Source organism: Rhincodon typus, chromosome 3, assembly GCF_021869965.1.
Source record: "Rhincodon typus isolate 14 chromosome 3, sRhiTyp1.1, whole genome shotgun sequence".
Taxonomy (NCBI): Eukaryota; Metazoa; Chordata; class Chondrichthyes; order Orectolobiformes; family Rhincodontidae; genus Rhincodon; species Rhincodon typus.
The window spans coordinates 25632554-25656376 of NC_063334.1; the positions used below are offsets into that span (position 1 = coordinate 25632554).

The 23823-nt window shown below is 40.1% G+C and overlaps 1 protein-coding gene and 1 long non-coding RNA gene across 4 annotated transcripts; one reads left to right on the forward strand and one right to left on the reverse strand.

Annotated features, from left to right (window-relative positions):
• Positions 1–140: 140 nt before the first annotated feature.
• LOC109926665 (procyclic form-specific polypeptide B1-alpha-like) lies at positions 141–17303 on the reverse strand. 3 transcript variants are annotated; one of them, XM_048620783.1, is made up of 5 exons: positions 16836–16894; positions 16289–16395; positions 12422–12500; positions 5477–5703; positions 833–4922 (listed from the first exon to the last, which is right to left on the reverse strand). In XM_048620783.1, exons 1-5 carry the CDS (start codon positions 16859–16861, stop codon positions 4804–4806), a joined length of 558 nt encoding a protein of 185 aa, XP_048476740.1. In that variant the 5' UTR covers positions 16862–16894; the 3' UTR covers positions 833–4803. The 3 variants fall into 3 exon arrangements, with proteins under 3 accessions (XP_020382092.1, XP_048476740.1, XP_020382091.2); XM_020526503.2 differs by lacking the exons at positions 16289–16395; positions 16836–16894 and adding an exon at positions 17123–17303 and having other exon boundaries at positions 141–4922; XM_020526502.2 differs by lacking the exon at positions 16836–16894 and having other exon boundaries at positions 16289–16460.
• LOC125488071 lies at positions 12389–21065 on the forward strand. Its single transcript, XR_007266209.1, has 3 exons — positions 12389–12526; positions 13137–13318; positions 19568–21065. It is a non-coding gene; the product is annotated as an uncharacterized LOC125488071 (long non-coding RNA).
• The last annotated feature ends 2758 nt before the right edge of the window (positions 21066–23823 follow it).

The following is a 23823-nucleotide window of genomic DNA, read 5'->3' on the forward strand; positions in this document are numbered from 1 at the left end:
TTAATTATTTCTGATCCTACCCTATCACAGAACTTCCCATTTTAACTTGCTTTCCTTCACAGTCTCTGGATTATTTAAAACCTGTCATATCTCCTGAAACATTAATTCTGTTATTTTCGCCACAGATGCTACTGGCCTGCTCAGCATTTTCCAATTTTTATTTCAACTCCTTTACATTGTCCACCTAGAATTACAGAAATGTTATGGGGAAAAAGGAGATGATTCAGTCCATCATGACTGCACAGGCTCACCAATTATGCTAATTGCATTCATAGAAGAAATATAAATATTAGAATGATCAATGTAAAAGCAAACATAGTTAAGGCATTTGTAAATTAATTGTAGTTCTTTGCATTTCTGATCTCATAAGATACCAGAGGTGAGAACTCTGGTAACATTTGATTCTATGTTTTATACTATTTCACGTGGGTAAAAGCGCATAATAGTTATAAGCAAAACCAGAAATTGCTGAAAAAACTCAGCAGACCTGACAGCATCTGTGGAGAGAAAACAGAGTTAATGTTTCGGGTCTAGTGACCCTTCTTCAGAACACGAGTTATGATCATTTTTGCAACTAATGTACAATGCAGATTATATAGTGATTTCAATATAAAGCTTCCGCTTACAACTGAGATAACCTACAGCTCTATCACTAATATAAATATCTGCCCATGTGCTCCAAATTGAAGAAGCAGGTACCTTGTTGTGCAAGGCTGATTAAGAGAAGCCTAAGTTGTGAAGTTCTGCTGTGAGATAATCTTTTAACAATCTTTAATCTTTGAATTCATGAGAGTAAATCATTTTTTAAAATTTTTTTGAACTGTAACACATCTTTTCGAAGTTATTTTTTCTTTTATTTTCATGGCTGGTAGTACAAAAATGAGTACATCGTCTTAAAGTCACGTCAAGACTGCAAATTATTTGCTGAAACTGAGTTACTTTGATCTGGAATGCCTTATAACATCTAGAAGATTAACAGAGACTGTCTCAGCGGTCTGATTAAGCACATATTAACAATCCTGGTGCTTACTACTGTGGAAGGACATCCAGTTGCTAATTAAATTATTACACTTCAGTTATATATCTCCTGACAAGGAATAACTCTTGAGAATTCTGTTACCTTTCTAGTTTTGTACTTGGAGGGCTACCTCAGATGTTTTAACAAACTCTCTTAAACTTGCCCAACATCCTGTTCGCCTATCATCTCTGCTCACTGACCTACATTGGTTTTGTGCCAAGCAGTACTTCCATTCTCAAATTCCGAACTGCATCTTCTTGCCCATCCCTATCTCTGTAATCTTCTCCAGTCCCACAATTCTCCAAGATAAAAGGATGTCTGACAAGTGAGAGGCTTTCAAGAGCGTGATGACAAGAGTTCAGGGGCATTAGAGTGAAGAGTAAAGCTGGTAAGATTAAGGAGCAATGGGTGAATAAAGATATTGAAGTTCTGGTCAAGAATAAAAGAGGGTCTTCTTTTAGATATAGACAACATGGTTTAATTCAATGTCTTAATCAATATAAAGAGTGTAGGGGCATTTTAAGAAAGAAATCAGGAAGGCAAAGAGGTGATATGGCAGATAAGGGTAAGGATAATCCAAAGAGATTCTACAAATACTTTAAGAGCAAGAGGGTAACTGGAGAGAGGATAGGGCCCCTTAAAGATCAAGGAGGTTGGCTTTGTGTTGTGTGGAGATGAAAGATACTAAATGAATATTTTGTGTTAGTTTTTACTGTGGAGAAAGAAATAGAGACAAGAGAACACAGAGAAATAAAGTTTGATGTTTTAAGAACAGTTCACATTATAGAAGAGAAAGTTGAGGAGGTCATAGAGAATACAAAGGTGGATAAATTTCCAGAACCTGATCTAAAGTATCCCAGAACATTGTGGGAGGTCAGGGAGGAAATTGCGAGACCCTTTGTAGGAATATTTGCATAGTCTATAACCATGGGTGAGGTGCCTGATGACTGGAGAGTGGCTAATGTTGTACCTTTGTTTAAGAAAGATTGTAAGGAGAAACTGAAGAACTATGACTTTGAGTATGACTTTGGTTGTGAGTAAACTGTTGGAGGTGATTATAAAAGATAGGATTTATGGACATTTAGAGAAGCAAAATTTGATTAGGGATAGTCAGAATGGTTTTGTGTGAGGGAAATCATACCTCATAAACTTGATTGAGTTTTTGAGGCAGTTACCAAAAAGGTTGATGAGGGCAGAGCAGTAGACATTGTTTACTTGGACTTTAGTAGAGCCTTTGACAAGGTTGTGCATGGTAGGCTAATTAGTAAAGTTAGGTCTCATTGGATTCAGGATGAGCTTCCCAGTTGGATACATAATTGGCTTAACAGCAGGAGACAGAGAGTGGTGGTGGAGGGTTGCTTTTTGGACTGGAGGCCTGTGACTAGTGGTGTTCCACAGGGATTGGTCTGTGTCCTCTTTTGTTTGTCATTTAATTAAATGATTTGAATGAGAATATACATGGTTAGTAAGTTTGCAGATGACACCAAAATTGGTGGCATAGTACACAGTGAAGAATGTTTTCTAAGGTTACAAAGAGATCTTGATCAAATGGGTCAAAGGGCTGAAAATGGCAGATGGAGTTCAATTTGGATAAATGCAAGTTATTGCATTTTGATACAACAAACGAGGGTAGGGCTTATATAATTAATAGCAGGGCCTTGTGTAGTGTTGTAGAACAGAGGGACCTAGGGGTGGAGCTACATAATTCTTTGAAGCTTGCATCATATATAGACAGGGTAGATAAAAAGGTGTTCGGCACGCTTGCCTTCATTGCTCAGTCCTTCGAGTATAGGAGTTGGGAAGTCATGTTGAGGTTGTACAGGTTGATGAGGCCTCTTCTGGAATACTGTGTCCAATTCTGTTTGCCCAGTTATAGGAAGGATATCATTAAGCTGGAGAGGTATCAGAAGATATTCACCAGGATGTTGCTGGGTATGGAATGTTTGAGTTATGAAGAAAGGCTGGATAGGCTGGGAATTTTTTCACAGGAGCTTAGGAGGTTGAGAGGCAACCTTATAGAAGTTTGTAAAATAATGAGGGGCATAAATAGAGTCAATGGTAGTTGTCTTTTCCCTAGGATGGGGGATTTCAAGACTAGGGGGCACATTTTTAAGGTGAAAGGGCTCAGATTTTAAAAAAGACACAGGGGGCAAAATTTTTACACAAGAGGGTCATTTGCATGTGGAATGAACTTCCTGAAGAAGTAGTGGATGCGGGTACAATTACAACGTTTAAAAGACATTTGGATAAGTACATGAATAGGAAAGGTTTGCAGGGATATGGGTCAGAGCATGCAGGTGGGACTAGTTTAGTTTGGGTTTATGTTTGGCATAGACTGGTTGGACCGAAGGGTCTGTTTCCGTGCTGTATGACTCTATTTATCCACATGCATCTATGTCTGACCTCTTGAGCACATCCAATTTAAATTGCTCCACTTTTGGTGGACAAGCTCCCTGGGTCCTGAACTCTGGAATTCCCTTCCTAAATTTCTCTGTATTTCTAGTTTCCTTCCTCCTTTAAGATGCTTCTTAAAAACCTACCTTCTTGGCCAAGTTCTGATTCTTGTCCATCATATTTTGTTTAGTAATATTTCTGTGAAGTACCTTTGGATGTTTTGATTATGTTAAAGGTGCTTTACAAATAAGTTGTTGCTGTTTTGAATTAGACTCAGGATTTCAAGCTACGTCACATGTACAAGCTTCCTTCAGGGACAAGTTATTTATTGATACTGGAATTTTGTGATAATATCTAAAATTTGGGAATATTTCTGTTCCGTAAAGGCTTGTATGCTAGCCACAGTTACATGTCAATAGACATGGGCACAGTAAGGGTAAGTGTAAGTATTTGCTTCATTTGAATTTTCCTAATTCATGAAGCTCAGTTGACAAGCATATTGGGAAAATAAAAATGTAAACAAAAGTGTCCACATCTGTTCTGTTTATCCTACTCACTAATAAATACGAGCAAGTTTTCAGGAGAAACCTCTCTACAAATGTGTTTCCAATTGTGAGGAAGAAGAAAACTGCAGACTATCAAAAAGGATAGTCATCAAGAAATTAAGTTGGGGAATTCAAATAAATTGCATTATACAAAGTGGCAAGAACTTCGCACCACAGGGAGTGGGTGAAAAAAAATAGCATAGTTGCATTTTAGGGGAAGCTTGATAAACATGAGGGAGAAAAGGAAGACAGAGATGTTCTGATGGGGTAAAATGAAGTAAGAATGAGTTCTGATAAAGAGTCACTGGAATCAAAATGTTAACTCTGCTTTCTCTCTGCACATGCTGCCAGACCAGATGAGTTTCTGCAGCAATTTCTGGTTTTTGTTTCTAGATTTCTACTCTTGATCTGTTGATAAAGTAGGTTGATCTGGAGCATGAACACTACCATAGAGCATTGGGCCAAATGTTCTGCTGTTGTGCTGTATGTCAGGTAGTTCCATGTTATTTACCTATCTGCAGGAAGGATATCCCACCTGCTTTAAAAATAAAACAGCCATTCTTGTCTTTCCTTACATTCCCTGTATTATGCTTCAGTAATGAATAGGGGATTGTAGGGTTTCAATTTCACATTCAATCAATATATGAAACTTTAAGTGTTGCCACCTCCAAGAACAGGTCTCAACATACATTGAGACACTGATGGGTTGCACCATATAGTGACAGATGTGAGTTTACCTCTACAATAGAGTGCTTGATGATAGCAAAGAGGACTACTATCTTTCCTGTGTAATAACAACTGGCAGAGAAAATCTAAATTAATTCTATGGCATTCAAATGCATTTTTTTACAAGCTCAGAACTATTGCTTCTTCTGATGCTGCATTTCCTTCAGGCATGTGTTCAATTTGGAATTGTTGGGTCACTGGTGTTTCCACATCAACTGGCTCTGCTTCTCCAGGCATATCTAGAAGATATGGTAATAAACATGATATTTTAAACTAATTGCCAAGCAACAGTGCAATAATAAACAAATTTAAAAGTTTTATAGGAAGTTCAAATGATTTTTGTGGATTATTCTAAGACAGTATAATAAAACATTCAAAACCATTGCATTATTTCCTATGACATATCCGGCTAAGTGATCTTAAAGATGTGCAAGTGCATAAGAAAACAAACTGCTCCACCTTTCAATAAAGTCATGGATGATCTTCTACCTCAATTCCGTCTCCCCTCACTATTCTACTGTCCTTCAGTTTCCTCTGTATTCAAATCTATTGACCTCTATTCTTGACACACTGAACAATTGAACAACTACAGTGTTCTGGGGTACAGAATTCCAAAAATTAAGAGCATTAAACGTACACATTTTGCAAAGTGGTTTACCCTTGAAGCGCAATGACTGGTTTTCTATTGGATTAATTATGTTGAAATGTGTTTTTTTTTCTGACCCTGAAATAAAAAAAACACTGAATCCTTGCTACTGAGCTGAGCCCTCATAATCTGGGTATGTTGGAATACCTGTTGCAGGAACGGGTATTTCCTCAATTATAAAAGGATTTGCACTTTCTTCCGGAGGTGCAGGCCTTTCACTTTCAGGATCTGGTTGGTTTTTGGTCTCCACTTTGTGTTCTTCTGCAGTCTCTGGTTTTGGGCTAGGACTTGGTTCAGCAACTGGCTTTTTTGTGTGCTTGTTGCTCGGTCCCTTAGCCTTTGTCTTTCTTCTTCTTTTTCCCTTTGACTCCTCCCTGTGAATTAATGATAGCAAGTACAAAAGGGCAGCTTTAATCATTTGGCAAATGTTTCATGCTTAGATAATTTAAATAAAGTTTTAAGAAAAGACTTGTTGATAACAATTGGTAAAGATCTTGGGAGAAATAAAGGTAGGAATTCAGTTCAGGTAGACGTGAAATAAAGGCACGATCCGAATTCCGCTCTCTTTACAGAATGCCTGTTATTCAGTCCCATTATGGTCAACAGAATTTGAGGTTACACAGGGAAGAGACTTACATGTTAACAAGCAAATACAAAATCTTAGTAGAGTGAGAATAGTAAAGCACAAACCAACATCTCAATATCCAGACAGAATTTCAACAAGCACCTATGCCTTATATTTGGATAACAGAGTAATATACTAGAACCATGGAGTCATAGAGCTGTACAGCATGGAAACAGACCCTTTGGTCCAACTCAAGCGTGCCAACGAGATATTCTAAATTAATCTGGTCTCATTTGCCTGCAATTGACCCATATCCCTTGAAACTCTTCCTATTCATATACGCATCCAGATGCCTTTAAAATGTTGTAATCGTACCAGCCTCCACCACTTCCTCTGGCAGTTCCTTTCATATATGCACCACGCTCTGCATGAAAATGTTGCACCTTGGGTCCCTTCAAAATCTTCCCTCTCACCTTAAACCTATGCTCTCTAGTTTGGACTCCGCTACCCTGGGGGAAAAGACCCTGCCTATTCACCCTATCCGTGTTCCTCATGATTTTATAAACCTCGATAAGGTCACCCCTCAGCCTCCAACACTCTGGGGAAAATAGCCCCAGCCTATTCACCCCCTCCCATTAGCTCAAACCTTCCAACCCCAGGCAACATTCTTGTAAATCTTTTCTGAACCTTTCAAGATTCATAACACCCTTCCTATAGCGGGGAGACCAGAATTGAAAGCAGTATTCCAAAATGTCCTGTACTCAATGCACTGACCAATAAAGGCAAGCATACAAAATACCTTCTTCACTATACTGTCTAACTGCAACGCTACTTTCAAGGAACTATGAACCTGCACTCCAAGGTCTCTTTGTTCAGCAACACTCCCTAGGACCTTACCATCAAGTGTATAAATCCTGCCCTGATTTGCCTTTTCAAAGAATTGGCAGATGCTGGAAATCTGAATCAAAAACAGAAATTACTGGAGTTATGATGAAGAGTCACTGGACTCAAAACATTAACTCTGTTTTCTTACCAGATGCTGCCAGACCTGCTGAGTTTCTCCAACAATGCAACAGAGTAACTTGATGGGAAGTAAAAATACTGTAGACGGTGAAAAATTGAAACAAAATCAGAAAATGATGGAAATGCTCAGCAGGTCAAGCAGTATTTGTGGGCAGAGGAATAGAGTTAAAGGTCAGTGAGTACAAACCAATCTGACAAATTATCATTGATCTTAAATTTTAACTCTTTCTCTATCCACAGATTCTGCCAGACCTGCTGAATAATTTCACGTTAGCCTGGTAATTTTACTATACAAGATTAAAAGGCCTTGGACTGCCATAAAGTTAATTAGTTAATGAACAAGCCGGTTGGAGTCCTTTTAAAGATAGTAGGAACTGCAGATGCTGGAGAATCCGAGACAACAAGGTGCAGGGCTGGATGAACACAGCAGGCCAAGCAGCATCATAGGAGCAGAGAGGCTGACGTTTCGGGCCTAGACCCTTCATCAGAAAAGGGGGAGGGGAAGGGGGTTTTGAAATAAATAGGGAGAGAGTGGGAGGCGGATAGAAGAGGGATAGAGGAGAGGATAGGTGGAGAAGAAACAAACAGGTCGAAGAGGCGGGGATGGGGCCAGGAAAGGTGAGTGTAGGTAGGGAGTTGGGAAGGGGATAGGTCAGTCCAGGGAGGACGGACAGGTCAAGGGGGCGGGATGAGGTTGGTCGGTAGGAGATGGAGGTGCGGCTTGAGGTGGGAGGAGGGGATAGGTGGGAGGAAGAACAGGTTAGGGAGGCAGGGACGAGTTGGACTGGTTTTGGGATGCGGTGGGGGGAGGGGAGATTTTGAAACTTGTGAAATCCACATTGATACCATTGGGCTGCAGGGTTCCCAAGCGGAATATGAGTTGCTGTTCCTGCAACCTTCGGGTGGCATCGTTGTGGCACTGCAGGAGGCCCAGGATGGACATGTCGTCTGAGGAATGGGAGGGGGAGTTGAAATGGTTCGCGACTGGGAGGTGCAGTTGTTTGTTGCGAACCGAGCGTAGGTGTTCTGCAAAGCGGTCCCCGAGTCTCCGCTTGGTTTCCCCGATGTAGAGGAAGCCACACCGGGTACAGCGGATGCAGTATACCACATTGGCAGATGTGCAGGTGAACATCTGCTTGATGTGGAAAGTCTTCTTGGGGCCTGGGATGGGGGTGAGGGAGGAGGTATGGGGGCAGGTGTAGCACTTCCTGCGGTTGCAGGGAAAAGTGCCGGGTGTGGTGGAGCTGGAGGGGAGTGTGGAGCGGACAAGGGAGTCACGGAGAGAGTTGTCCCTCCGGAAAGCAGATAAAGGTGGGGAGGGAAAGATGTCTTTGGTGGTGGGGTCGGATTGCAGATGGCGGAAGTGTCGGAGGATGATGCGTTGGATCCGGAGGTTGGTGGGGTGGTACGTGAGGACGAGGGGGATTCTTTTTTGGTTTTTATTGCGTGGACGGGGTGTGAGGGATGAGGTGCGGGAGATGTGGGAGACACGGTTGAGGGCGTTCTCGACCACCGAGGAGGGGAAGTTACGGTCCTTGAAAAACGAGGACAACTGAGATGTACGGGAGTGGAATGCCTCATCCTGGGAGCAGATGCGGCGGAGGCGAAGGAATTGGGAATAGGGGATAGCATTTTTGCAGGAAGGTGGGTGGGAGGAGGAGTATTCTAGGTAGCTGTGGGAGTCGGTGGGCTTGAAATGAATATCGGTTTCTAGGTGGTTGCCCGATATGGAGACAGAGAGGTCCAGGAAGGGGAGAGAGGTGTTAGAGATGGTCCAGGTAAATTTAAGGTTGGGGTGGAAGGTGTTAGTGAAGTGTATGAACTGTTCGAGCTCCTCGTGGGAGCACGAGGCGGCACCGATACAGTCATCAATGTAACGGAGGAAGAGGTGGGGTTTAGGGCCGGTGTAGGTACAGAAGAGGGATTGTTCCACGTAACCTACAAAGAGGCAGGCGTAGCTTGGGCCCATGCGGGTACCCATGGCTACCCCCTTTGTCTGTAGGAAGTGGGAGGAATTGAAAGAGAAGTTGTTGAGTGTGAGGACGAGTTCGGCTAAGCGGATGAGGGTGTCAGTGGAGGGGGACTGGTCGGGCCTGCGGGACAGGAAGAAGCGGAGGGCCTTACTGTGTTCATCCAGCCCTGCACCTTGTTGTCTTGGAGTCCTTTTAACTAGTTTTTGCCTTAAAAAATATCCCAGGTGAAAGAACACCAGTTAAAGGATTCACTACAGAAGATAATTAGTGCTAATTGATTGGTGATCTTAACCCTGTGAGTCAATTACACTCATAAGTGGAGCTCATAATTGGGAATAATCAAGGCACAGTAAGAAAATGAAAACAAAATAAAATACATATTTATTCGGATATATATCTCTGGTTTGTACTCTACATTTGATTGTGTAATGTTTTTGAACTGACTATATAACTAATCACTCAGAATAGGACATAAATTACTCTTATTCACTCAAGCATTTACACAGTAGTAACCTGCTGAAAGCTCAGTTTGAGTTCTGTCAGGGCCACTCAGTTCCAGACTCATTGCAGTATGCGTAAACGTAAACAAAAGACCGAAATTCCAGAGGTGCGGTAACAGTGTCAGCCTTGACATCAAGACACAATTTTACTGAGTGTAGCACTAAGAAGACTAAGAAAACTGTAAGTCAATGGGAATTGGAGGGAAATCCATCCACGAGGCAGTCGCATCAAGCATAAAGAAAGATGACTGTACTTGTTGGAGGCCAATCACCTCAACCTCAGTGTATCATTGCAGGAGTAGTATCCTTGACATAAATATCTTTAGTTGCTTCATCAACAATCCTTCTTTCAGCACAAGGCCAGAAATGGTCACGTTTACTAATGATTGCATGATGTTCGGTTCTATGTGTAATTTCTCAGACATTAAAGTAATCCGTGACTACATGCAGCGAGACCCAGACAACATTCAGGGTTGGGCTGATAAGTGGTAAATAATATTCAAGCCACACAAGTGCTTGCCAATAACCATCTCCAAAGAGATAAAATAAAACTACCTTCTCCTGGCATTCCATGGCATTACCATCACTGATTTCCCCATCAAAAACAGCCTGGGGGCTCACTTTGAGCAGAAACTTAACTCATGCATTTAAATACTGTAGCTACCAGAACATCTCTGAGGCTGAGAATTCTGCAGTGATAACTCATCTCACAACTCCCTAAAGCCATCCACCGTTTAAAGTGTAATGGAATATTCCCCATTTGCCTTGAAGGGTCCAGCTCCATCAGCAATCAAGAAATCAGCACCATCCCAGAATAAGTAGTTCACTTGATCAGAAACCCCATTGATCCCTTAATAAAACATCTAGATCCTCTACCATCAGCACATCAATGACAGCAATACCATTGTCTAGAATAACTGCAACAACTCATTCCTTTGACAAACTCTCCAAATGCATAGTCTCTACCACCATAGGAGCAGAAGGGCAGCAGATGCCTGGAATTAACAGCCTAATGATGACCCTGAAACCATTGTCAATTGTTCGAAAAACCCATCTGACTCACTAATGTCCTTCAGGGAAAGAAGCTGCTATCTTTACCTGGTCTGGCCTACATGTGACTCCAGACCCAAAGCAACGTGGTCAACTCTTAACTGCCTTTTGGACAATTAGGGATAGGCAATAAAATGACACCAGCATCCCGTGAATGAATTTAAAAAAAAAACACCCCACCTGCAAGCTCTACACCATCCTGTATCCCCATTCCTTCCATCCTGGAATTCTCTCCCTAAAGCTCTGTGATTGCATATATACTACAGGGACTGCCATGGTTTAACAATATGGCTCAAAATCCCCTGCAAGGAAAAAATGGCTGGGCAATAATGGACAAATTGGCCCAAACACACAGATTACTGTCAAAATGGCTACCTGCACAAACAGGCCTAGTGACATCAGTTGCTGCTGACAGACTGCCTTAAGTCAGAATGCATCCATGCATGTGTGGTCAACAGCACCATGCGCTGTGTGGAATAACATCACCATCTGTACACGCATGGATGGCCCTGCTGTGGCCCAATTTCTGCGTATTGGAGAAGGCTGGGACAGGGGCAAAGACCCTGGAGTAGTGCTGGCAGTGTAGCCAGGCAGCTCCTCATGGTGGAATGAGGGAGAGATAGCAGCTCCAGGCTATATTTGGAATGGGTGGAATGCCGACAACACCAAGGATTTTAACTGAGCTTCACTGAATGCCCAAAGAGTGGCTCAATAGCCCACCCTCCCTGTAAGAAGGCAGCAGTGTCTGATGCTTGGCAGTGACATAGTACTGCCAGGTGGAGTTTGTGCAACAGTAGGTGCCCTGCACAACCTGGAGGTAGCATTGCTATGACACACAGCTAAGCAATAAATGTCGGCCTTGCTAACAACGCACACATCCAACAAATTTTTAAAAAACGGTGGTTGGACAACAGCTGGAGCATGATGGGCTATGTGGTTGCCATACAATCAAACTATGGGGAAGAAACAAAAATATTGACAAAGATGTTAGAACTGAGGTTATGCCTAGCAGGAATAGAAAAGGAGACTGAAACTCACCTTGAATTTGGCAACATAATTGGGGTTTTTTAAATTATGAAATGTTTTGATGAAGTAAACATAAGAGTGTTTCCACTACTAGGAAAAGAATCAAACAGAACCCAGGAGAAAATTCTTTAGCCAGACAGTGGTGAGAATGTTGAATTGGTTACCACAAGGAATGGTTAAAATGAACAGTATGAGGAATATGGATAAAAACTTGAGGGAGAAGGGAATAACGGGTTATGTTGATAGCTACATAAGGAAAGATAAGAAAAGGGTCAAGTGGAGCATAAATACTAGCATTGGCTGAATGGACTAAATGGCTTCTTTCAGGGCTGTGCATTTTTTATAATTTTATGGACTTTGGATTACAAATGTGTTTAGCAGTGATTTACATTTATATAAATGTATGGCCAAGATTGTCATAAAACCCTATTGTCTTTTAGGAAAGTAAATCTGCTGTTTTTCCCTCGTCTTGCTGATTCATGACTGCAGACCCACAGCAACGTAGTTGACTCTTATGTGTCCTCTGAAATGGCCCTAGCAAGCCACTGAGGCAGCTCACCACCACCTCCAAGGATAAATAATAAATACTAGCCTGTGAAAACCTCCTGTTATTTTGCCTTATTCTTTTTATTGGAAGGGCACTTGCTTGTGTCAGTTCAAGAGAGAAAGACATATGTTTTCACTTTACTGAGGAAAGAGGTTGGTGGATTGAGCAATACTTGCAACTATGAGACCACCATAATTTCAGTTTCTACCACACAATATTCATCTGTGAATCCAACCAGTGCCAAGTTGGGATTGGTTTTAAATTGTGAGTTCACACACAAGTTTCATTTTACATTGAGCACTTCCAGCCAGAGTGTGTACACATTCATCCCTTTAAGATGGGATGGCTGTAAATCATCTTTCTTTATACTTCACAATTATTACAATCACGCCATATTTAATCACTCACTGTGAGGTTTTCTTCTCTTGATTTTCCAGCTTCCTTTTCCTCAGTTGTTCACGATCCCGCAAACGATACGGAAGAATTCCTGGTGGGAAACAACAAACTGTTCAGGTAAGGTAAATTTTCATTCTCACGCGACTTCTGGTTTAATATGTTGTGTTTTCTTCAAACACTGTCTTACCTTTGTAGAGTTGAAAGTCAAGAAGAAAGAAATTATTTCATGCTAACTCACCAAATGTAATAATCTACCCTAATCTTTACAAAGCCCCATATTGACACTTGATCTTATATTTACGCTTTGCACATAATTTTGTTACAAATTAGATTTGCTAATACTTCAATTCATTCATGAAATTCTGTTTTCCAGAAGTGCTTGAATCTTTTTTTTATTATTACATTTCGTATCATACTCCATTCAATTAATCTACAAAGACAAGTGGCTAGGACCTGAATATGAGATCTCAAAAATATATACCCAGATGTCACAGTCAATGGTGAAGTGTTAGCATTCACCACTGATTTTAGAAAAATATGCCCACAAAGGCAGGGGCATCAGTTTCACTCTTCCCACAAAGCTCTTTCCTACCCTTGATGCAAAGGATGGTCACTGGCAAGTAAAGCTGAGTGAAAGCAGAAGTTTTCTAACTATAGTCTGAATGCCATTCAAGTGAAGCAGATGGTTCCAATGGCCATTTGGCATTTTCATTGCTCCCAAATACAGATAACAAGATAGTCAGCATTCTTCACAAAGTGGAAGCTATTGTGAATGACCTGCTTGTCTATGAACATTGAAATGGAATGCAAGAAGCCATTACTGATCCCAATCAGAATCAAGTATGAATGCCACAGAAAGCTCACCAGCTGAACACAAGAAAAGGTGCCATTCAAAATACCCACAGTCAAGTAAGTAGGTCATATGATAAATTTTTTTAGTAATGTATAAAAGTCAAAGTTTTCACTCGTAAAAGGATTAAGAACCAGAGAGCAAAAATTTAGAGTGTTTTGCGAAAGAAGGAAGAGATCATGTGACCTCTACTGTAGTGCTTCCATTTTAGTTTAATGCAGCCATTAAGCACTTTGCATAAAACGTATGCCAAAAAATGGTTGTGTGTGAATTTCCATGGTTCTTGCATCAACCCCAAGTTGTTCTGTTGGAAAAGCATTTGGATCATTAACATTGACCCAGTGCATGCCCCCCTCCCCATTCCCCCAATCCCCATCTCACTGAAATTGGTGAGAACATATTTATGCTGCATTTACACTTTTATAAACATAAAACTATGCCACAATTTTAGGTGCAGAATTACCTGAAGCCAGGAGAAGGGTAACAGGAAATATTTCTCATCACATGAAGGGATAAGCACAAATATGGAATAGTTGGCTCAAATGGCTTGTTTTCTGAGACAGAAACATAAACTGCTGGAAAAGCTCAGCCGGTCTGGCAGCATTTGTGGGGAGAAGTCAGAGTTAACATTTCCGGTCAAGTGACCCTCCCTTAGAGCTGATGATAGTTAGAAAAATATCGGTTTAAATACAGAAGATAGGGTGGGGGGAGGGGTAAGGAGTAATTGATAGGTGGGGATAGAACCCAAAGAGAAAGAAGAACAGTTGGACAGACAAAGAAGTGGATAATGATCTAGCTAGGAGGGTGAATAACTATTAATGGGGACTGTTAAGGCTAAAAATGGATTGTGTGCAACAGTCATGGACAGTCACTAACAGTCCCCATTAATAGCTATTCACTCTCCTGACCAGATTGTTTTCCACTCCTTTGTCTGTCCAACTGTTCTTCTTTCCCTTTGGGCTCTATCTCCACCAATTGTTTACTCCTTACCCCTCCCCCCACCAACCGATAGTTTTCTAGCTATCATCAGCTCTAGGGGAGGGTCACTCGACCCAAAATGTTAACTCTGATTTCTCCCCACAGATGCTGCCAGATCTGCTGAGCTTTTCCAGCAATTTCTGTTTCTGATTTACAGCATCCGCAGTTCTTTTGGTTTTTATTTGGCCTGTTTTCAAGTTGGTTTCTCATTAGTTTTCAATGTAAATGAATACTTCTAGTGTTTTATAACACTTTTTAAAACATTGCTGTTCATTGAGAGTTGCACAGCATTTTCTATCTATGAATGGGTGAATAATTTTTATGACACAGACTCTGTTATATTGGAATACAGTGTGCCATTCTTGGCACCACACTGCAGGAAATATGTCAAGATCTTGGAGAAGATGCAGAGGAGATTTACTAAAATGATACCATGGATGAGGGACTTCAATTATATGATGAGACAGGACAGACTGGGATTGTTCCCCTTACAGCAGTGAAAAGCAAAGGGAGATTTAATATCAACACTCAAATGTATGAGAGCTCTGATACAGCAAGCGGAGAAAAAGCTATTTTCTCTGACAAGTGGTAGGTTACCAAAAGTCATAGAGTTAAAATAATTGGTAAAAAGAACCAGAAGGGAAATGAGAAGAAATGTTTCCATCCAGAGGGTTGTTATGGTCTAGATCAGACTGCCTGAAAAGATGGTGCAATCACATTTCAAAAGAGCTTGGAAAACTAATTTTACAGGTACATGAAGAGGACTCATTTGCAGGGTTATGGAAAAAAAACTGGGGTTGGGCCTAAATTGGAAAGCCCTCTCCAAGAGCATGATGGACCTCATTGCCCCTTCTGTGCTGTAAATTTCTATGATTCTATACTAATAATACAGAAGTTCTACATGCTGTATGCCTTATGCAATGCATCTATGCTGGCACAACAACTTCAGACTTTTAATTTCTCAAATTGGATAAGGGAGGCAGGACATAACAGAGGAACATGAAAACTTTCTGGACCTTTCCCTGCCATGAATATATTTATTGATTTCTGCTTACTTTATACCAGTTTTTACATTGATCTATGCTAATAAAATTCTCAGAAAATTTAAAAGTCACTTGCTGTCAGCAAGATAATTGTAAACAATGGTGTAAATGTTGGGGAAATTTCATCCCATTCCCCTGTAGGGCAGAAGCTATTGCAAGTCAAGGTAGACAGAGCAGTGGAGATATCACCCGTGATGGGTTAGTGATGCTTTTTTTCAAAAAAATTGTACATCACAGAAGGTGACCATTCAATCCATTGCTAACTCTTTGAACTAAACAACAACCCTATTAAAGCAACTCCATTTTCCTCCTATTTCTCAATTTTTTTGCTCCAAGTATTTATCTTTCAAACACAGTGACTGTAAAAGGCAAATCAACAATCTGTAACGTAAAACTGTGGTTACATTCAAGATATGCAGAATCAATTATTTTGCATTTTGTGTGCATGATTGTTCCACACCCAACAACAAAACCTAAAATTTACAGAACACCTTTAATGTAATTAAACATTCCAACCTGCTTCACAGGAACATTATCTAACAAATTATAACACCAAGCCACATAAGGAGATATTGGTCAAAGGAGTAGGTTTTAAAGAGTATCTTAAAAGCAGTAGAGGTAGAAAGACTTAAGTGGGGTATCTCAGAGCTTGGGATCCAGGGAGCTGAATGCACAGATGTCCATTGTGGAATAATGAAAATGGAGTAGGCAACAGACCAGAATTGGAAGAGCAGGTAGATTTTTGCAGCTTTGTACAGTTGGGTGAAATATCCCAGATACAGAGCAACAATTGGAAAATGCATGTTGGGAAACATTAACATTGCTTGCCGCCATCAATTGCAACAAGGTTGATGCTTACAACAGGGTTTGGCATTGTGGTGGAGGATGGGATGTTGCAAGTTTGTCGTGGCTGAGAAAGAATCCTGCATAGCAAAAATCCAGGCATTCCTTGTGAAGCATGAAGATGCACCAAAATAAGAATCCCGCTCAGAAAAGATTTCCACTTACCTTCAGAGTGTCTTTGGCTTCTCAGCAGCTTTACTTGGGAAAGCTCATTAGATAGGTTCATACCAGGGTGCAGGTTAACTATCATTGTGGTACAGTTCTTATCAAAACTGGTGGCAATTAAATGGGGAATGGTCATGAACGAACATTCATCATTTTAGTTACTCCATCGTTCCTTTTCCACTCACCAGTAGAGTTAAGATCTCCCCTGAAGTATTTACCATTATCAATTGTGGAAGGATCAACTCTTATTTAAATGATTGCATTTAGGTAAGTTTTCTACACTTTAGAAACAAAATTGCAGCTATGCCAATTTTACATTGTTAAATTCAAGTAATATGTATATTACACAAAACACTTTATACTAAAATAGTGCTAATTGTATAGATTCCTACTCCATATTTGGCAATGCATAGAAATATTATTAAAAGAACTGAATTTTCCATTTTATGTCAAATATGAACTAGCTTGTATTACAAAAGTCTGGTGAAGTAAATTATTATTTTCAATATAATTGTGGGACGCTAATACACAAAATTGCAAAACAAACCTTTTAGAATGAGACATGTTACCCATTAAAACCAAATGAACCACCTCTAGTATCTCTTGTGGATTCTCAGAACTGTGAAATTAGTTTATACTACCAGAAATCATGATTATCAATTAGATTATCACTCATTTACTGTCATATTGGGTACTCCCAAAAATAGAGTAAATGATTCTACTGTTTTGAACTTTACAAGCATTCAGCAACTAATATATGCCAAAGGAACTAAATAACCTTTGCGTTTTACTTAACTAACAGCGACTGCTACTTTCTGTTACAGAAAATGTTACCTGAAATTTCCTGATCAGTGGTTTTCTGACCATGGTCAGACGTGTCCATTTTCTACCACTGCTGAGAATTATGTTTCTTTATAAAATAACCAAGTAGAAATGTTTGACTAAGGTAGTGATGTCCTTTTTTCTGAAACTGGATTAGGCGGTTTCAGCGTTGACACCCAAACAGGCATCGTTATCTAATGCACACAAACAGGGAACTTAGCAGCATCCAGTAACATTTCTTTTTCAACAGCATAGTAAAGATATGATCCAATGGCCTCACGATGAGCATAAAAATTAAAATTAAAGTGGAAAAATGCCCAGTAAGAAAATAACTGCTTTGAGTCAGTGTAACTCAGCGGTACAATAATTCATTTTTATTTACTTGTAGCTCTGACACAAGTTTAAATGTCAGGAACTAGATTCGACTTGTGAAATGTGCTTACAGAGTTTAAAATATTAATTGCTTGATAATTTTTTTAAAAATTCATTTGTGGAAAGAAGGCATTGTAGTTTAGGTCAGCATTTGTGGCTCAATGCCAGGCAACTCAGCTATTTGAGCCTGTTCTGTTTTTCAATAAGATCTGATTACTCCATAATTCTGACTGCATCCTAGCATCTTTCACCCCCTTGCTCATCAAGACTCTGTCCAAATTTGCCTTAAAATTATTCAAAAAAACCTACTTCCACGGGTTCTGAGAACAACAGTTCCAAAGAATCATATGAGGAAAAAAAAATTCTCCTTATCTGCCATAAACAGATGAATCTTATTTTTAAACAGTGAGCCCTCATTGCACAAGGGAATCCTTTTGACATCCCCCCCCGTCAACACCCACAGTATCTTTTATGTTTCAATCAACTTGCTTCTTACTCTAAATTCTGGTGGATGCAAGCCTAGCCCATCCAATATTGAGAAAAATGACAACCAGCCTATTTGATGTATCAGTTGAGCATACCATTTCTGAAGTGCTTCCAATGCATTTACATCCTTCTTTAAATACAGTAACCAATATACTACAAAGTACTTCAGATGTGGTCTTACCAATGCCCTATAGAAGCATAACCTCCCTCCTTCTGTATTTAATTGCTCTCGCTATAGCAACATTCTATTAGTGTCCCTAATTGCTTGCATATTGATCTTCATGCATGAAGACACAAGTTCCTCTGTAACTCAGAGCACTGCAATTCAGATGCTTCTTTTTCTATTCTTTCTCCCAAAACAGACAATTTCACATTTTCCCACGTAATACTCCATTTGACAGATCTTTGCCCACTCACTTAACTGATTTATATCCTGAGTATCAATAAAAAAAATATATTTTGTCAAAGTTTTCCATTTTGCACTCATCAGGTCATTCTCAAAAATACCAATGTAACAGGGAACAATATTTTATACTGTATGAGAAGAGAATTCTGATTGGTGGCAAAAAGACTCTGACTGGTAGAGTCACTGTCACGGAGAATGCACTAGTGAGGGGAAGACTGACCGTTTACTGCAAAGCTTTATTTAAATTTAACCCAAGCAAATTTATTCTGATTGGTCAAGGCATTGCCCTGAGCAACAAACCAGAGAATAGCAGTTGTGTGTTTTGTTCAGTTGATACAGGAGAATGTGTATACATATTCTGTCTGCAGACAACCAGGCCCTGTGTTTACATATCTGTAGCTAACATTATGTGCAGGTGCAGTAGACTGAGACTGACTGAAAATCTTAAATTAGTTGACAGCATAATTCTCAGCACACACAGGAGTATTTAGCAGATGTTGTCAATTTGCAGAATCAGATTGTAATATTGGATACTGTTTTGAGTTTTACAAGCACCCCATGCAGCATTACACGACAGCCTTGCTCAAAGGCAAGCTAAAGGGGTACACATTGAATAGTTGTAAGAGCAAACAGCCACCAGGTGATTGGTTTTACCCTCATAGTTCAATGCATCCATGTATGTATAGACTGTTCAAGACATAGAGAAATGTTATTCTTTTATGCTTTATCTTATCTATAATCAGTTCTACATAACATGAATTATCCAAATGGATGTGTGATTTGCTACAACATGTCCTTTTCCAAGTTTTCCACATAAATGGTGAAGGATCTTTTTCACATATGGCAGCACCATACAAAACTTATATATCCTGCAGATGAAAATGATAAATTTATAAAAATGAACTCAGATTGTTACATTCTGTGAATTAAAGGAAATAATATATTCCTGTTGGTAGCAATAAGTGAAGAATACAGGTATCCTGAACACTGTTGTGTGATGGTGAAGCATGCTGCTTGCTGCCATAACAATATATCAATTCCAGTCATAAGTGCTACTTTTCTTAATTAAAGTTGCAAAGATAGATGTGCATTTATACCTTAAATCAATCTGAGATAGTTTTATTAGAAACTGGATTCTATTTCCAATATTAAATTATTTATTCTTGTATTTATTTTTCATTCTATCACTGTAGGGATAAACCATAGGATGCTGAATGCTGGCTCTGATCAGAAGCTTGACATTAATTGCAGATATGAAGCAGTCCACCATTTAAACTGACACTTCCAACCAAAGAAACGATATAACAAACAGAAGTTGCATTCATATTGTACCTTTAATTTAGAAAAGCCTCTAAACTTGACAAAAGAGCATTGTCAGACCAACAGTGACATAAGAAGATGCATTCAGGAAACTCGATTTTGTATGTCAAAGTTGAATTTTCTGAACTGTTTCAGAAAGCCTTCTGCATGTGTATGTGTCAAAGGTAGATAGTGTTCCTGCTGCTCAGTCAAAAGGTTAGATATCAAATCCTCCTGCAAATCTAACACTCCTGCATAGAATTACAGTGTACTGCATCGTTGGATATGTCATTTTTTTGAAATAGATATTTAGCCTAAATTTCATCCAACCTTGTGGGTGGATGTACTGTAGATTACAGCTCTTTGTCAATAACAGATGACTGTAATCGATAAATAGCAGGAAGCGTTCTTATTTGACCTTCAATCAACACCACAAAACAGTATTTCTGAAAAAAAATGTATTTTGATAAAACTTTTCTTTCAGGACAATTCACAAAACAATACAAACATAAAGGGAAAAATAACAGTTTATACCATATGAAAAGAGGGAATCTGCTTGCCAACTAATTGAAAACCTCAGCACAACTTGCATGTGCACTTAGCCAAAAAAATGTAATATTCAGCCCTGCTCCTTATTCAATTGGCTGAAAAGTGTTTTTGACATCTTTAGGTTGTGAGAGGGTGATTTATAAATACCAGCCTCACTTACTTTCAAAATACTTTCAACCCTGTGGAAAAGCAAGGAAATCAAACAAACCAATCTGAATTTATCACAACTTTCTTCATGTTGGTAGGATTTGAAGGTTCTGGTAAGTGAGTCAATATTTTTGATATTGGTCGACCCAGTGAACTTTGCCAACTCTTTCTGCTTTGCTTTGAAGTGTGACACTACTCCCTGGACTTTCAATATTTATCACCTTTCACTTTCTCTTTAATCTTCCTTCCAACCCCACTGCTTTGAAACATCCACACAGATTTTGTTTCTTTAGTTTGATTTCTTTTGTTAATATTTCCATTATCTAACTGAAATGATCCAATTATTTTACCAATAGCCACATTCATTGTTGTTCAGCTGTTTGTATTTTATTTTCCCTTCCTTTTTTTGATTCTAAAACTAAATGTGTCAGTCTCCTTAATTTTCATTTTGAATAAATGTACAAGCCTAAAACTTTGCAACAGGACAAATAATGTTGAGTGCAGATGCCAGCTGCATGTCTGACATTTCCTGCTTTTGTTGACAAAGGTTATGCCTGAGCTGGATAACACCCAGTGGAAAACATCAAGCACACTGTACAGTTTTGGCGCTAATTCATTGAGGCACTATGCAGTCCAAGACCAGAGTTATCTAAAAGGAACATTCTGTAAGCACTCAATAAACATTGCTGTTTGACAGCCCTGCGTAAATGCTTAATTTTATCTATGCCCCAAAATGCCATCAAACTCTTACAAGCAGTTTATGCATGCTATATTTCTGTAATGTTACTTTTAGGTGGTGTTTCATAAATAAAGAGGAATGTTAAATTATCGTAGGTGTATGCACCCTCCTTTTTTTTGAGATCGGAGTACAAATTCTACACTGCCACTCACAATGCCAGACTAAGGGAATGCTGCAGTGTCTGAGGTCCCATATTGAAAGTTTAAACCAACATCCCTTCTGTTCCCTCAGGCTAATAAAGAAAATCCCTATGGCCTTTGATGGAAGAGCAGGTGAGAACCCCACTATGCCCTAGCCAATGATTATCCCTCAATCAACATCATTCTAGTCATTATTGCATTGCTGTTTCTGGGAGCTTGCTGTTGATCAGGATAGCAACCACATTTCTGACATTACAATAGTGTCTAAACTCCACAATGAGCCACTTTCCAAAACAGTGCTGCAGACATGCCTTCCTTCTTCCCTAACCGTGGTTTCCTGCCCATTGTGGTTGACAGAGCCCTCAACCACATCCGACCTATCACCCATGCTTCCGACCTTTGCCCCTTCCCATCGCTCTCAACAACATGATCAGGTCCCCCTTGTTCTCACTTTTCACCCCACCAGCCTCCTCATTCAAAGAATCATTCTCCACCATTTCAGCCAACTCCAGCAGAATGCTACCATCAAACACATCTTCCCCTTACTCCCCCATCTGCATTTCACAGGGATTGTTCCCTCTGGGACACCCTAGTCCATTCCTTAACCACCAGCACCACTCCCCCTTCCCAAAGCACTTCCCCAAGTAATCGCAGAAGGTGCAGAAGGGCCTAAACAGTCTTTCCAGGTGAAGCAGCATTTCCTCCAATCTTGTGTATTGTGCTCGCTGCACCCAGTGTGGCCTACTCTACATTGGAGAAAGCAAGTGCAGACTGAGTGACTGCTTTGCAGAACACATCCAGTCCTTCAGCAAGCATGACCCTGACTTTCCCATAGCCTATCATTTTAACACAGTGTCTTGCTCATATGCCCACTTGTCTGTCCTCGGCGTCCTGCAATGCTCCAGCGAATCATATCGTAAACTGGAGGAGCATCGTCTTATCTTCAAACTAGGCAGTTTACAGCCTTCTGGGATCAATATTGAATTCAACACCTTTAAATTGTCAACCCATTCCTTTCTTTTCTCTTAGCTTTGCTTGTTACATTCTCTGTTATCCTCTCTCCCCTCCCGCCACCCCAGTGGGACTGTCTGTTCTTTTCAATCTAGCAGTTAGACACGCCATTGTTCTGCCATTCTCACATTCCAATCACTGAATCTGAATTAAGAAAATCCTTTCTCCCCCAGCACTCCAAATCCCTCTCCCACTCTTGCATAAATGCTGCCCCCTCCACACTTCACTTCAGCTCTGATGAAAAGTCATCTAGACTCGAAACGTTAGCTTGCTTTCTCTCCGTGGATGCTGCCTGACCAGTTGTGATCGCCAGCAATTTTTTGTTTTCAACCCACAATGTACTTCACTGGCTGTAAAGCAAGTCTTTCTGCTTTTCCTCAAGACATTCAGCCTCCAAATACGAATTTCCCTACACTTTCCGTTTACTTTCCAACTTGGTGGTAGTTTTATTGTCGACTGGAGATGTTTCAGTGTTCTATAGAACAATCAAGATTTGATCCTTTAGTCACAAAGGGCACGTTCACAACAAGCTTCTGTATCTAAAGATTTATCAGGAACATCTGCTAATTGTGCACAGTGCAACTTAATTGAAGCTGCTCTCCCTAGGCAGTTTTGTACCTTGGAACGACAGAAGGTCTTAATTGTACTTGAAGAATTTTCAAACAATTAGATATTGTCACACCAATTTGTGAGCCAATTGGGTATTGTTTCATGAAAAGCTTGCAAATGCTTGGACTTGCAACATAGGAGAATACAAGGAAAAAAATGCACTCATTCAAGATGCATTTATTTAAAAATAAGGGAAAATTCAGACATCTGCATCTGCCGCAACTTCATCTATATCTCCGGAGCTACTACGTGACTAATCAAAAATCATATTCATCAGAGAGCAAGCCCACAGACTGTTGTTTGCAGATAAATCTTCTAAACACCATAATCTTACTTTTTTTTTCAAATTGTCAGATAAAATGTTTGTGCTCATCAAAATGATGAATCACAATACTTAATAGTGGTGTGGCTTCCATATTTTGTGGGAGGGAGCTTCAGTTGAGCATGGACCTGTCAGACCAAGGGAATTGTTTCTATGTTGCAAAATTCCAGATTTCCTACAGTGCAGAAAGGGGCCATTAAGCCCATCAAGTCTGCATCAACCCACTAAAGAGCATTCCAACCAGACCCAGCGCCTCCACCTTACCCCTGGATTTCCCATGGCTAACCCTCCTAGTACACATCCCTAGACACTATGGGATCATCTATCATGGTCAATCTACCTGACCTGTACATCTTTGGACTGTGGGAGGAAACTGGAGCACCTAGCAAAAACCCGCACAGACACAGGAAGAATGTGCAAACTCCATACAGACATTCCAGCCTTGGGTGACTCAAACATGGGTCCCTGACACTGTGTGGCAGCAGTGCTAACCACTGAGCCACCATGCCAAGTGGCCTACCCATTCGGCATAATGTGGTTTGTGTAGAGAAAAGGTTTTATTCTGCTGCAATAATATGTCTTAAGCACAAGCTCATTAACTCACTGTACTCACTGGCTTTAACACTAATTCTC

Coding starts and splice junctions, on each gene's coding strand:
- LOC109926665 (XM_020526502.2), bottom strand. CDS start 16,424: ATGACCATTCCCCATTTAATTGCCACCAGTTTTGATAAGAACTGTACC. Junction 12,501..16,288: donor AAGCCAAAGACACTCTGAAG/GTAAGTGGAAAT, acceptor GTTTCCCACCAG/GAATTCTTCCGTATCGTTTG. Junction 4,923..5,476: donor AATACCCGTTCCTGCAACAG/GTATTCCAACAT, acceptor CATATCTTCTAG/ATATGCCTGGAGAAGCAGAG.